Source organism: Ascaphus truei, chromosome 21, assembly GCF_040206685.1.
Source record: "Ascaphus truei isolate aAscTru1 chromosome 21, aAscTru1.hap1, whole genome shotgun sequence".
NCBI lineage: Eukaryota > Metazoa > Chordata > Amphibia > Anura > Ascaphidae > Ascaphus > Ascaphus truei.
In genome coordinates, this window is record NC_134503.1 from 23,606,808 (window position 1) to 23,620,141 (window position 13,334).

General features: G+C 51.1%; 1 protein-coding gene across 9 annotated transcripts in view; it reads right to left on the reverse strand.

Annotated features, from left to right (window-relative positions):
• DENND1A (DENN domain containing 1A) overlaps positions 1-13,334 on the reverse strand; it is a 514,179-nt gene that overhangs the window by 432,146 nt on the left and 68,699 nt on the right. The window contains exon 2 of one of the 9 annotated variants that reach the window (XM_075579369.1): positions 1,299-1,342. The exons of the other annotated variants lie outside the window; for them this stretch is intronic. Within the exon in view, the coding sequence (XP_075435484.1) occupies positions 1,299-1,342 (44 nt within the window). The remainder of the gene's footprint in view (positions 1-1,298; positions 1,343-13,334) is intronic. 9 annotated transcript variants of the gene reach the window in all.

Here is a 13,334-nt window from a genome sequence, read left to right on the forward strand (position 1 = left end):
GCTCTCTGCTTGCTCGCTGAGGCTCCGCTTTCCCTGGCCTTGCGGTTGCTTACCGCACGCGCCGTCAGCGGGCGGGCGCGTCACTGGCCGGGGGCGGGCCAGTGACGTCACGGAGCTGTTTCGCCCTCATTGGGCGAACCGCTCACGTGACCGGCCTGTTGCGCCGGCAAGTGGGGGAATTTGAAATTCCCCTAAGACCTGCGCTTCCGCAAGCGCGCGGAAGCGCAGGTGAGCCCCTACTAAAGCCGCTCTAATTGCGGTTGTAGGGGCTCAGTGCTGAGCAAGAGCGCGCGTCAGCACGCTTCCGCCAGCAAGCGGTAAACATGGCCGAGGCCTAAGGAGTGGGGAGGTGGAGACAGAACTCACGGGTGCTGCCATCTTATACAGTATGTGACCTCCAGTAATTCAAATTGTACGCTATTATTGTAACAGAGTTGTTCCTGATTTCGTTGCTCATAAAACGGCCCAGGACAGATGGAAGGTCGGGCGTGTGTCACGGGAAGACCGTGAGTAACTACACCTGGGAGTAGCGTCAGAAATACTCATTTTACCTCGTTCTGAAACCCCTGGATAACAAAACGTATTATATCGACTGCTGAGCACATATCGGGACTGCAGATACACGAGGCCTTTCACAACACGCGGGCACTTAAGGGGTTAAAAGTTCAGCTGATGAGTCAAATTTTAAAAAAAAATACACATTTTTGTTTGCGGATATTTTTCAGAAGGAATCCCTTTTTTTTTTTGCTTTCTCCAGTGATTCTTCCGGGGAATGTTGTAGCCGTTGTCCATGTCGGAGGAGTATATAACTCGTTTCCTCCCTCTCGGAGCCAAGAATCTACCTGCCCCACTAACGAGGAGTACAACGCGGCGGAAAATCTTCCCCTCCCTCCCCCCAATGCCTTCTTCCTAACGGCATTTTAGGGGATTGTAAACAGGCTAATGAAGGCGGAAATGGGACAGGGAAACTTTACACTGAAATCGCTGTTTGCAACCCACCCGAATCAAAGTCAAATACTGAGCGACAACGCGCACGTGAGCCCCGTAAACTGAAACAGGGACGCCCGGCGCGCCTTCCTGCAATAATCTGGGACCTCGGATTCAGGAGACACTCTTTGCTGCTCACATTTCAATGTGTTCACATCTGTTTATTAAACTGGAGCAGCAATAATAAGTGAAATAACTGTGAGGACGGAAGATGTGGTGTCACGTTAGGGGGGGGGAGGGGAGAGGGGAGGGGGTGAGGAGGGGAGCGGGAGAGGGGGGGGGGGGGAGAGAATTAATTAGGCATTCCAAACCTGGTCATTGAAGTCTTCAGGGAAGATCCTCCACACCTCAGGATCTGTAAATAATTGACAGATAATATTAATTGGCTTTGGATTAGTGAGCAAGCAGAGAATGGCACATTAATATTTGATCAGAAGATGATAGGAATCGTGGCGGGGGATCCTGCGAGGGCAGCCTGGGTCTGTGTACAGAAGAGATGAACTGGCTCTCTCAGGCGCTCCCGTTAGCCTCCCCCAAAAGATGAAAAACAGGAACAAAAAAGAAAAGGAATTGCAGCCCTATTAAAGCTAAACTGCTACCTGACACGGCAACTAACCAGTTTTAAATTGACTTGCTTAGAAAAAGTGTTACCTTTTTAACTAACGCTATTTGTTGTCAAATGGCCAATAGCAGCGCTTGGTGAAAGCTCAACGCGGCTGTCACTGTAATATAGACACGCAGAACACACTGCAAAGGGCCTAATCACTGTGTTGTAATCACCAGTATACAGTATATACTTGGGTTTCCCAAAAATATACAGTGACTGTGTGTGAATATATACATATATACCTCTGTGAGGATCCCTAGAGATCCAATATACCAGCACAGCACATGCAATAAATCACATAAAAGTTGTTTATTGGATCCAAAGTGCACACATATGCCCCACGTTTTCGGTCCCCAGGGGGGACCTTCTTCAGCCCTGAATCTCTAGGGATCCTCACAGACTAACTATTTACCCTTTACCATGCACCACACATGCCTCTACTGAAGCTTTTTTCACTGTGTGCTGCATACTGTATACACACACACACACACACACTTATTTATATATCACATAAGCAGAAACAGAATTCTCATAACAGCACACAGAGGGAAATATAGTATCAAATGTATTTATCAAGTATCAAAAAACATATCAAACAAAAAATACAATAACAAAGCATTAAAAACATGCCAGTTGCAGCCTATTGGCAAAAGCGTACCCCCGAATGTCAGCTAATGCAGTCAGAACGGAGCAGTCAGGGAATAGTCATGTTACGTATACAAAGCCCTGCCTGTTAGACCAGCCGATCAAAAACTAAACTATGTAATATAGTTATCACATAAGATATGAAGTTATACCCAAAATATTACATGGAATAAGACAGCCCAGATACTGCTCAATCCCTACGGACAGGAAGCCCTCGCTCCTCATGAGGGTATGTGCATCAGAGCATGGATTCCAGCTTCAATATCGCAGCAGTTCCCTTTAGTTTATGAAAGTAACTAGAACTGGAACCACCAAAACAGCGCCGACCCACGTTTTGCTCTGAGGTCTCCTGGAGGCTGGCCCAGACATGTAACCTACCTGCACCACGTGTCTCCTGGAGGCTGGCCCAGACATGTAACCTACCTGCACCACGTGTCTTCTGGAGGCTGGCCCAGACATGTTACCTACCTGCACCACGCGTCTCCTGGAGGCTGGCAGAGACATGTAACCTACCTGCACCATGCGTCTCCTGGAGGCTGGCCCAGACATGTAACCTACCTGCACCACATGTCTCCTGGAGGCTGGCAGAGACATGTAACCTACCTGCACCACGCGTCTCCTGGAGGCTGGCCCAGACATGTAACCTACCTGCACCACGTGTCTCCTGGAGGCTGGCCCAGACATGTAACCTACCTGCACCACGCGTCTCCTGGAGGCTGGCCCAGACATGTAACCTACCTGCACCACGCGTCTCCTGGAGGCTGGCCCAGACATGTAACCTACCTGCACCACGTGTCTCCTGGAGGCTGGCCCAGACATGTAACCTACCTGCACCACGTGTCTTCTGGAGGCTGGCCCAGACATGCTACCTACCTGCACCACGCGTCTCCTGGAGGCTGGCAGAGACATGTAACCTACCTGCACCATGCGTCTCCTGGAGGCTGGCCCAGACATGTAACCTACCTGCACCACATGTCTCCTGGAGGCTGGCAGAGACATGTAACCTACCTGCACCACGCGTCTCCTGGAGGCTGGCCCAGACATGTAACCTACCTGCACCACGTGTCTCCTGGAGGCTGGCCCAGACATGTAACCTACCTGCACCACGCGTCTCCTGGAGGCTGGCCCAGACATGTAACCTACCTGCACCACGCGTCTCCTGGAGGCTGGCCCAGACATGTAACCTACCTGCACCACACGTCTCCTGGAGGCTGGCCCAGACATGTAACCTACCTGCACCACACGTCTCCTGGAGGCTGGCCCAGACATGTAACCTACCTGCACCACGCGTCTCCTGGAGGCTGGCCCAGACATGTAACCTACCTGCACCACGCGTCTCCTGGAGGCTAGCAGAGACATGTAACCTACCTGCACCACGTGTCTCCTGGAGGCTGGCCCAGACATGTAACCTACCTGCACCACGTGTCTCCTGGAGGCTGGCAGAGGCATGTAACCTACCTGCACCACGCGTCTCCTGGAGGCTGGCAGACATGTAACCTACCTGCACCATGTGTCTCCTGGAGGCTGGCAGAGATATGTAACCTACCTGCACCACGCGTCTCCTGGAGGCTGGCAGACATGTAACCTACCTGCCCCACGCGTCTCCTGGAGGCTGGCAGAGACATGTAACCTACCTGCACCACGCGTCTCCTGGAGGCTGGCAGACATGTAACCTACATGCACCACGCATCTCCTGGAGGCTGGCAGACATGTAACCTACCTGCCCCACGCATCTCCTGGAGGCTGGCAGAGACATGTAACCTACCTGCACCACGCGTCACCTGGAGGCTGGCAGAGACATGTAACCTACCTGCACCATGTGTCTCCTGGAGGCTGGCAGAGACATGTAACCTACCTGCACCACGCGTCTCCTGGAGGCTGGCCCAGACATGTAACCTACCTGCACCATGTGTCTACTGGAGGCTGGCAGAGACATGTAACCTACCTGCACCACGCGTCTCCTGGAGGCTGGCAGAGACATGTAACCTACCTGCACCACGCGTCTCCTGGAGGCTGGCAGAGACATGTAACCTACCTGCACCACGCGTCTCCTGGAGGCTGGCAGAGACATGTAACCTACTTGCACCATGCGTCTCCTGGAGGCGGGCAGAGACATGTAACCTACCTGCACCACGCATCTCCTGGAGGCTGGCAGACATGTAACCTACCTGCACCACGCGTCTCCTGGAGGCTGGCCCAGACATGTAACCTACCTGCACCATGTGTCTCCTGGAGGCTGGCAGAGACATGTAACCTACCTGCACCACGCGTCTCCTGGAGGCTGGCAGAGACATGTAACCTACCTGCACCACGCGTCTCTTGGAGGCTGGCAGAGACATGTAACCTACCTGCACCACGTGTCTCCTGGAGGCTGGCAGAGGCATGTAACCTACCTGCACCATGTGTCTCCTGGAGGCTGGCAGAGACATGTAACCTACCTGCACCACGCATCTCCTGGAGGCTGGCAGAGACATGTAACCTACCTGCACCACGCGTCTCTTGGAGGCTGGCAGGCTGGCAGAGACATGTAACCTACCTGCACCACGCGTCTCCTAGAGGCTGGCAGAGACATGTAACCTACCTGCACCATGTGTCTCCTGGAGGCTGGCAGAGACATGTAACCTACCTGCACCACGCATCTCCTGGAGGCTGGCAGAGACATGTAACCTACCTGCACCACGCGTCTCTTGGAGGCTGGCAGGCTGGCAGAGACATGTAACCTACCTGCACCACGCGTCTCCTGGAGGCTGGCAGAGACATGTAACCTACCTGCACCATGTGTCTCCTGGAGGCTGGCAGAGATATGTAACCTACCTGCACCACGCATCAAGAGGATGCCAGAGGTGAGATTAGCATTTGGTCAGCGGGGAAAGGCAGAGTACCAGGTCCGAAGATCAATGGCAGTCGTCCGAGCTGCCGCTTGCTCTGCCAGACCTGGTGGAGCCTGTCCCAGCGGGTGGCATTGAGATGGTCAGGGACGAAGGTGGAAAACATGCACATGTCCCTTGGCTATATCAGATTTCTCGCTGACCCAGCTTTTCTAGCCGGCTTGGCTCTGATTGGTTGCTTGAGAATTTTTCTACGCGTTGATTGGCTGCTGAGTTTTGTGAATGAAACTCAGAATACTATAAAGATCTGTGAGCCAATCAGATTGTAGTTCTCCAGTAGTAAGAGTGCGGGTGGGCTTTTCAAAGTTGCTTCTGCACGAATAGCAGAGCAAGCGGCTTCGATTTCAAGCCAGAAAAGCCCGCCTGCCAGAGTCTAAGTCACGACTTCTGCGCCCAAGTTCTCAAAATCTAACGTAGCGGACACGGCTGGGATTTTATGCCGATTTGAGTTCGAGGATTTGGAGTAACACGCGGTCAGGAGGGACCAAGTTCTCAGAAGAGAACGTAGCGGTGGCGTGTGGAACTTTATGCCAATTTGAGTTCCAGGGAACTCCAGGCTAAGTCCCGGTCAGGGTAAAACTCATCTACTGAGTTCCCTGCACCTTGGAAAGTCTAGTTTTCAACCCCAGTCCCAAAGTAAGTGTCTTTTTGTCTGTATTTGTGTATCGTTGTGTGTAAGCGAATTTGTGCGAATAAAATACAATTTATTTCATTTCCTTGATTTGTTCAACGAATGATCCTGGTAAAAAGGTGTAAATAATCTGGTCTCCCATGACAACCTTCCCCTTCCATATCATACAGTTGCCCTCAGACATCTTCCCCTTCCATAACATAGTTACCCTCTGACATCTTCCCCTCCCATATCACACAGTTGCCCTCGGACACCTTCCCTTCCATATCATATCATACAGGTACCTTCGGACACCTTCCCCTCCCCTATCATACAGTTGCCCTCGGACACCTTCCCCTCCCATATCATACAGTTGCCCTCGGACACCTTCCCCTCCCATATCATACAGTTGCCCTCGGACACCTTCCCCTCCCATATCATACAGTTGCCCTCGGACACCTTCCCCTCCCATTACATACAGTTGCCCTCGGTCACCTTCCCTTCCATATCATATCATATCATATCATACAGTTGCCCTCGGTCACCTTCCCTTCCATATCATATCATATCATATCATACAGTTGCCCTCGGGACACCTTCCCCTCCCATATTATACAGTTGCCCTCGGGACACCTTCCCTTCAATTACATACAGTTGCCCTTGGACACCTTCTCCTTCCATATCATAGTTACCATCGGGACACCTTCCCCTCCCATATCATACAGTTGCCTTCGGGCACCTTCCCATCAATTACATACAGTTGCCCTCGGGACTCCTTCCCCTCCCATATCATACAGCTGCCCTCGGGACTCCTTCCCCTCCCATATCATACAGTTGCCTTCGGACACCTTCCCATCAATTACATACAGTTGCCCTCGGGACTCCTTCCCCTCCCATATCATACAGCTGCCCTCGGGACTCCTTCCCCTCCCATATCATACAGTTGCCTTCGGACACCTTCCCATCAATTACATACAGTTGCCCTCGGGACTCCTTCCCCTCCCATATCATACAGCTGCCCTCGGGACTCCTTCCCCTCCCATATCATACAGCTGCCCTCGGGACTCCTTCCCCTCCCATATCATACAGCTGCCCTCGGGACAACTTCCCCTCCCATATCATACAGTTGCCCTCGGACACCTTCCCCTCCCATATCATACAGTTGCCCTCGGACACCTTCCCCTCCCATATCATACAGCTGCCCTCGGGACAACTTCCCCTCCCATATCATACAGTTGCCCTCGGACACCTTCCCCTCCCATATCATACAGTTGCCCTCGGACACCTTCCCCTCCCATAACATACAGTTGCCCTCGGACACCTTCCCCTCCCATATCATACAGTTGCCCTCGGACACCTTCCCCTCCCATATCATACAGTTGCCCTCGGACACCTTCCCCTCCCATATCATACAGCTGCCCTCGGGACAACTTCCCCTCCCATATCATACAGCTGCCCTTGGGACACCTTCCCCTCCCATATTATACAGTTGCCCTCGGACACCTTCCCCTCCAATATCATACAGTTGCCCTTGGACACCTTCCCCTCCAATATCATACAGTTGCCCTCGGACACCTTCCCCTCCCATATTATACAGTTGCCCTCGGGACACCTTCCCTTCAATTACATACAGTTGCCCTTGGACACCTTCTCCTTCCATATCATAGTTACCATCGGGACACCTTCCCCTCCCATATCATACAGCTGCCCTCGGTCACCTTCCCTCCCATATTATACAGTTGCCTTCGGACACCTTCCCATCAATTACATATAGCTGCCCTCGGGACTCCTTCCCCTCCCATATCATACAGCTGCCCTCGGGACAACTTCCCCTCCCATATCATACAGTTGCCCTCGGACACCTTCCCCTCCCATAACATACAGTTGCCCTCGGACACCTTCCCCTCCCATATCATACAGTTGCCCTCGGACACCTTCCCCTCCCATATCATACAGTTGCCCTCGGACACCTTCCCCTCCCATATCATACAGCTGCCCTCGGGACAACTTCCCCTCCCATATCATACAGCTGCCCTTGGGACACCTTCCCCTCCCATATTATACAGTTGCCCTCGGACACCTTCCCCTCCAATAAAATACAGTTGCCCTTGGACACCTTCCCCTCCAATATCATACAGTTGCCCTCGGACACCTTCCCCTCCCATATTATACAGTTGCCCTCGGGACACCTTCCCTTCAATTACATACAGTTGCCCTTGGACACCTTCCCTTCCATATCATAGTTACCCTCGGACACCTTCCCCTCCCATATTATACAGTTGCCCTCGGACACCTTCCCTTCCCATATCATACAGTTGCCCTCAGACTCCTTCCCCTCCCATATCATAAAGTTGCCCTCGGACACCTTCCCCTCCCATATTATACAGTTGCCCTCGGACACCTTCCCCTACCGTATTATACAGTTGCCCTCGGACACCTTCCCCTCCCATATCATACAGTTGCCCTCGGACTCCTTCCCCTTCCATATCATACAGTTGCCCTCGGACTCATACCCCTTCCATTACATACAGTTGCCCTCGGACTAATTCCCCTTCCATATCACACAGTTGCCCTCTGACTCCTTCCCCTTCCATATCATACAGCTGCCCTCGGGACACCTTCCCCTCCCATATCATACAGCTGCCCTCGGGACACCTTCCCCTCCCATATCATACAGTTGCCCTCGGGACACCTTCCCCTCCAATATTATACAGTTGCCCTCGGACACCTTCCCCTCCCACATCATACAGCTGCCCTTGGGACACCTTCCCCTTCCATATCACACAGTTGCCCTCGGACTCATTCCCCTTCCATTACATACAGTTGCCCTCGGACTAATTCCCCTTCCATATCACACAGTTGCCCTCTGACTCCTTCCATATCATACAGTTGCCCTCGGACTCATTCCCCTTCCACTACATACAGTTGCCCTCGGACTAATTCCCCTTCCATATCACACAGTTGCCTTGGGACACATTGCTAACAGCTGCAGACTTCCTTTCTTGGAGTTTTGATAATGGTGTCTGGGTGAGGCTCTCTTACAATCTTTACAGCTCACTTCATTTAGTTGGGTTTGTAGCTCAAGGGCAATTGAATTCTTTCATGAGTAATTTTAATGTTTACATGTTCCTTAGAATTGGCTCCGAATGCTGACTTTTCATAGGCCAAATTTGTTTTACGAGCGTGTTAATGCACGGATGGTTCCCATTGTAAACCAGAAAGCTGAAATTTTACTGATGCTTACATTTTTTAAATAAACAGAACACGGGGTGTATATGAGTCCCAGCCCCCACCCCGCTGTCTCCAAGTCACTCTGCTGCTCCCCAATAAATTTGCCATTATTTACAACATTTTCCTCTTTACTTCAGAAACTTGCCCCCCAAGTGCCAGCCGTTAAACCCCTACTCAGGCCGCGATCACAGTGGCGTGTGTGCGCCACTGGAACAAATTAACGTAGCGCATTGAAGGCGCACATAGTACGTGCGACAAAGCGCATCCGGTTCTCAAACAGACAAATTAATTTGTCTTTGCCACGCGACGGCCGGGTCACATGTGCGATTCAGGCAATGAGGCACGAAACGCTCACATGACGACATGGACCGCCTTCCCGTCGCCTCCCGATATCCTCTAGCTCAGTGCATGTTTCGTACGCATTGCCGTCACGCGCTCGGTTGCACGCACGCCGGCACTATCATCGCAGCCTAAGGGCCTGTCTCTTTTCTATCCTACTGGCTTTCTCACGTACGGCCCCAAATATCTGGGATCAGTGGGATAGACGGACAGCCAACTACCTACTGGTCTTTTCACTTGCCTGCATGTCCCCTCGTTCATGTTCAGAACATGTTCATCCCTTTTCCATGTACGGCATGCCTGTTTATTTTCACCATTATCCTCCTCAAGCCGTCCGTGTGTTACATTAGTATGGCCTTGAGAAAGTAATGCTGTAAAGAGATAGGAGGGTCGCAGAGACACAGAACAGAGCAGGTTTCAGATCAGAACGATCACCGAGAAGAAATAGGACCAGAAACAAACTCACTATTCCCAACCTCCGCACAGGCTGCAGGACCACACATCTCACGTAACAAGCTCTGCATGTCTATGTCCACGTGTTGGTTGACCAGTCAGAGAGACAGGGAGAGGTTTAGCGACCGCAGCATTTATGCATCATGCGCTGGGTGGTGGGGGCTTCATCATACCACAAGAGAGAGAGGAACCAAGAAATGATACAACGAACCAGGAATTTATACATAACACGCCAAGTGTGTATATATACTCTCAAAGAAAGATCAATTGCGTGTGCGAGCCAGTGTGCCTGCCTACGTGCGTATCTGTGTGTGTGTGTGTCTGGGTGTGTGTGTCTGGGTGTGTGTGTGTCTGTGTGTGTGTGTGTGTCTGGGTGTGTGTGTGTATGGGTGTGTGTGTGTATGGGTGTGTGTGTGTCTGTGTGTGTGTGTGTGTGTGTGTCTGTGTGTGTGTGTGTCTGTGTGTATCGGGGTGTGTGTGTCGGTGTGTGTGTCGGTGTGTGTGTGTGTCGGTGTGTGTGTCGGTGTGTGTGTGTGTGTGTGTGTGAGTGTCTGGGTTTGTGTCTGTGTGTCTGGATGTGTGTGTGTGTCTGGGTGTGTGTGTGTCTGGGTGTGTGTGTGTGTGTGTGTGTCTGGGTGTGTGTGTCTGGGTGTGTGTGTGTGTCTGGGTGTGTGTGTGTGTGTGTGTGTGTGTGTGTGTGTGTGTGTGTGTGTGTGTCTGGATGTGTGTGTGTCTGGGTGTGTGTGTGTCTGGGTGTGTGTGTGTCTGGGTGTGTGTGTATGTGTGTGTGTGTCTGTGTGTGTGTGTGTGTGTGTGTGTGTGTCTGTGTGTATCGGGGTGTGTGTGTCGTGTGTGGGTGTGTGTGTCTGGGGGTGTGTGTGTCTGAGGGTGTGTGTGTCTGAGGGTGTGTGTCTGGGGGTGCGTGTGTGTGTCTGGGGGTGCGTGTGTGTGTCTGGGGGTGCGTGTGTGTGTCTGGGGGTGCGTGTGTGTGTCTGGGGGTGCGTGTGTGCGCCTGGGTGCATGTGTGCGCCTGGGTGCATGTGTGCGCGTGTGTGCGCGTGTGTGCGCGTGTGTGCACGTGTGTGCGCGTGTGTGCGCCTGGGTGCGTGTGTGCGCCTGGGTGCGTGTGTGCGCCTGGGTGCGTGTGTGCGCCTGGGTGCGTGTGTGTGTGTCTTTGTGTGTGTGTGTGTGTGTGTGTGTCGGTGTGTGTGGTGGTGTGTGTGGGGGGGTGTCTGTCTGTGTGTGTGTGTCTGTGTGTGTGTGTCTAGGGGTGAGTGTGTGTGTGTGTGTGTGACTGTGTTGGGGGGGGTCCATCTGGGAGGGGGGGTATGTCTTTGTGGGTGTGTCTGTCTTTTATAATATCTGCTGTCTCTATGTTTTCATTGCAGAGAAATATCATATATTAATTCATCATCATTAGGACTAGTATGACTACCGACAGTAACATTAGTATGCTTTCAATTACTAGAGCATAGCCTGTAATTAAAGTATTATTCTTTATCAAATGTAATTATATTGTACATGAAACAAAACTAATGTTTACCATATTGCCACAGACACAATGCTCATGGTACTTCTAAATTCAGAGCAATTATAACGTGTAAATCAGCGCTCGGAATAACGCATGCACAGTACTTCTGTTTCGTATACGTTTCTATGTTTAACGTGGGAACTGGTCAGATTGCTACAGTATGTGGGCAGAGAGAGATACTGTATATACAGATAATTATAGACAGAAACTTGCATATATAAACCCATTCATTTGATTACTTCAGAGTAAGACCGTAAATATGTTCTGCATTGTACATCCACCAACCAAGACAGACGCCGCGCTGCACGTTACATAGATAAACGCCACGCGCTGTACGTTACTAATACGCACCGCTCTGCACGTTACATATATACATGGCGCTCTGCACGTTACTGATACACACCGCTCTGCACGTTACATTTATACATGCCGCTCTGTACAGTATGGCTACACAGCGCTCTGCATGTTACATATACATGCCGCTCTGCACGTTACATATATACATGCCGCTCTGCACGTTACATATATACATGCCGCTCTGCACGTTACTAATACGTACCGCTCTGCACGTTACTGATACACAGCGCTCTGCACGTTACTGATATACAGGGCTCTGCGCGTTACTGATACACAGCGCTCTGCGCGTTACTGATACACAGCGCTCTGCGCGTTACTGATACACAGCGCTCTGCGCATTACTGATACACAGGGCTCTGCACGTTACTGATACACAGCGCTCTGCGCGTTACTGATACACAGCGCTCTGCACGTTACTGATACACAGGGCTCTGAACGTTACTGATACACAGCGCTCTGCGCGTTACTGATACACAGCGCTCTGCGCGTTACTGATACACAGCGCTCTGCACGTTACTGATACACAGCGCTATGCACGTTACTGATACACAGCGCTCTGCATGTTACTTATATAAACACGGCTCTGCATGTTACTGATACATGCCGTTATGCACGTTACTGATGCGCACCGCTCTGCATTGTTACCTATAAACAGCTCTCTGCCCGTTACATATATACATGGCGCTCTGTACGCTACGGATACATAGTGCTCTGCACGTTACATATATACATGCCGCTCTGCACGTTACTTCTATACACCGCTCTGAACGTTACACACATACACGCTGCTCTGCATAGACGCACGCAGCTCTGCGCATACATGTTGCTCTGCGATGCATTGCTGCCCCACTAACAATGCAGCAGGTAACTATAAATGCTTTGCGCACAAGGCAATTTCCCAGTGCTGCATACTTCTAACAATCCGTGCAGCAAACACAGAGCCTGGCACCCTGCAGCTAAGCAAACCGCCCTACATGTTCTGCTTGGCACAAGCCCACTTGCGTGTGTGTTTTTACTAGACTTCTATGCATTGTAATGCGTCAGCTGCTTTTCATTGACTTTTAAATGGTCTGGGAACATTTTATGAAATGTTTTATTTCTTTATATGGAAAACTGTGCATCAACTGTTAATTCCTATATCAAGATTCAAATTAGAAAGTGCTCAATCTTAAACACTTCAACGCTAACGGGACATGATGGCTACACTGCACGGAGCAGGCAGCGTGTCACAATCACTCGCTATTGCACGATGCGTCAGCCATAGTTTTGCCTCCCAAATGGAATTACAGATTGGCCTCTGACAGATATACATATGGTCTAATAGCCTTGTTGGGCCTAGGAGAAAAGAAAGATTTATTGCTGGTCGCAAGAAACAAACAAAATGATAGCAGAAGAACTGCGTACAGACGGCGCTGAGGATGAGAACCATGTTTAATGTTCTCTTCGGCTGCCGGAAGATTTCACGAGGATGAAAAAGGGTGGAAGAATTGGCAAAATGGAGCAGCACGTTTGTTAAATCCCTGGCCATTTTTTGGATCTCCCTTCAGCCCATCCCTTGGGGCCCCTCTGCGCCCTCCTGTATCACTTGTGTCAAGCGGCAGAGCTATACGCTGGGTGTTCAGCGAGCACGGAGAAGAAAGCACATACAGGACTATGATGTAATTAGATTACAGCGAGCAGATCTGC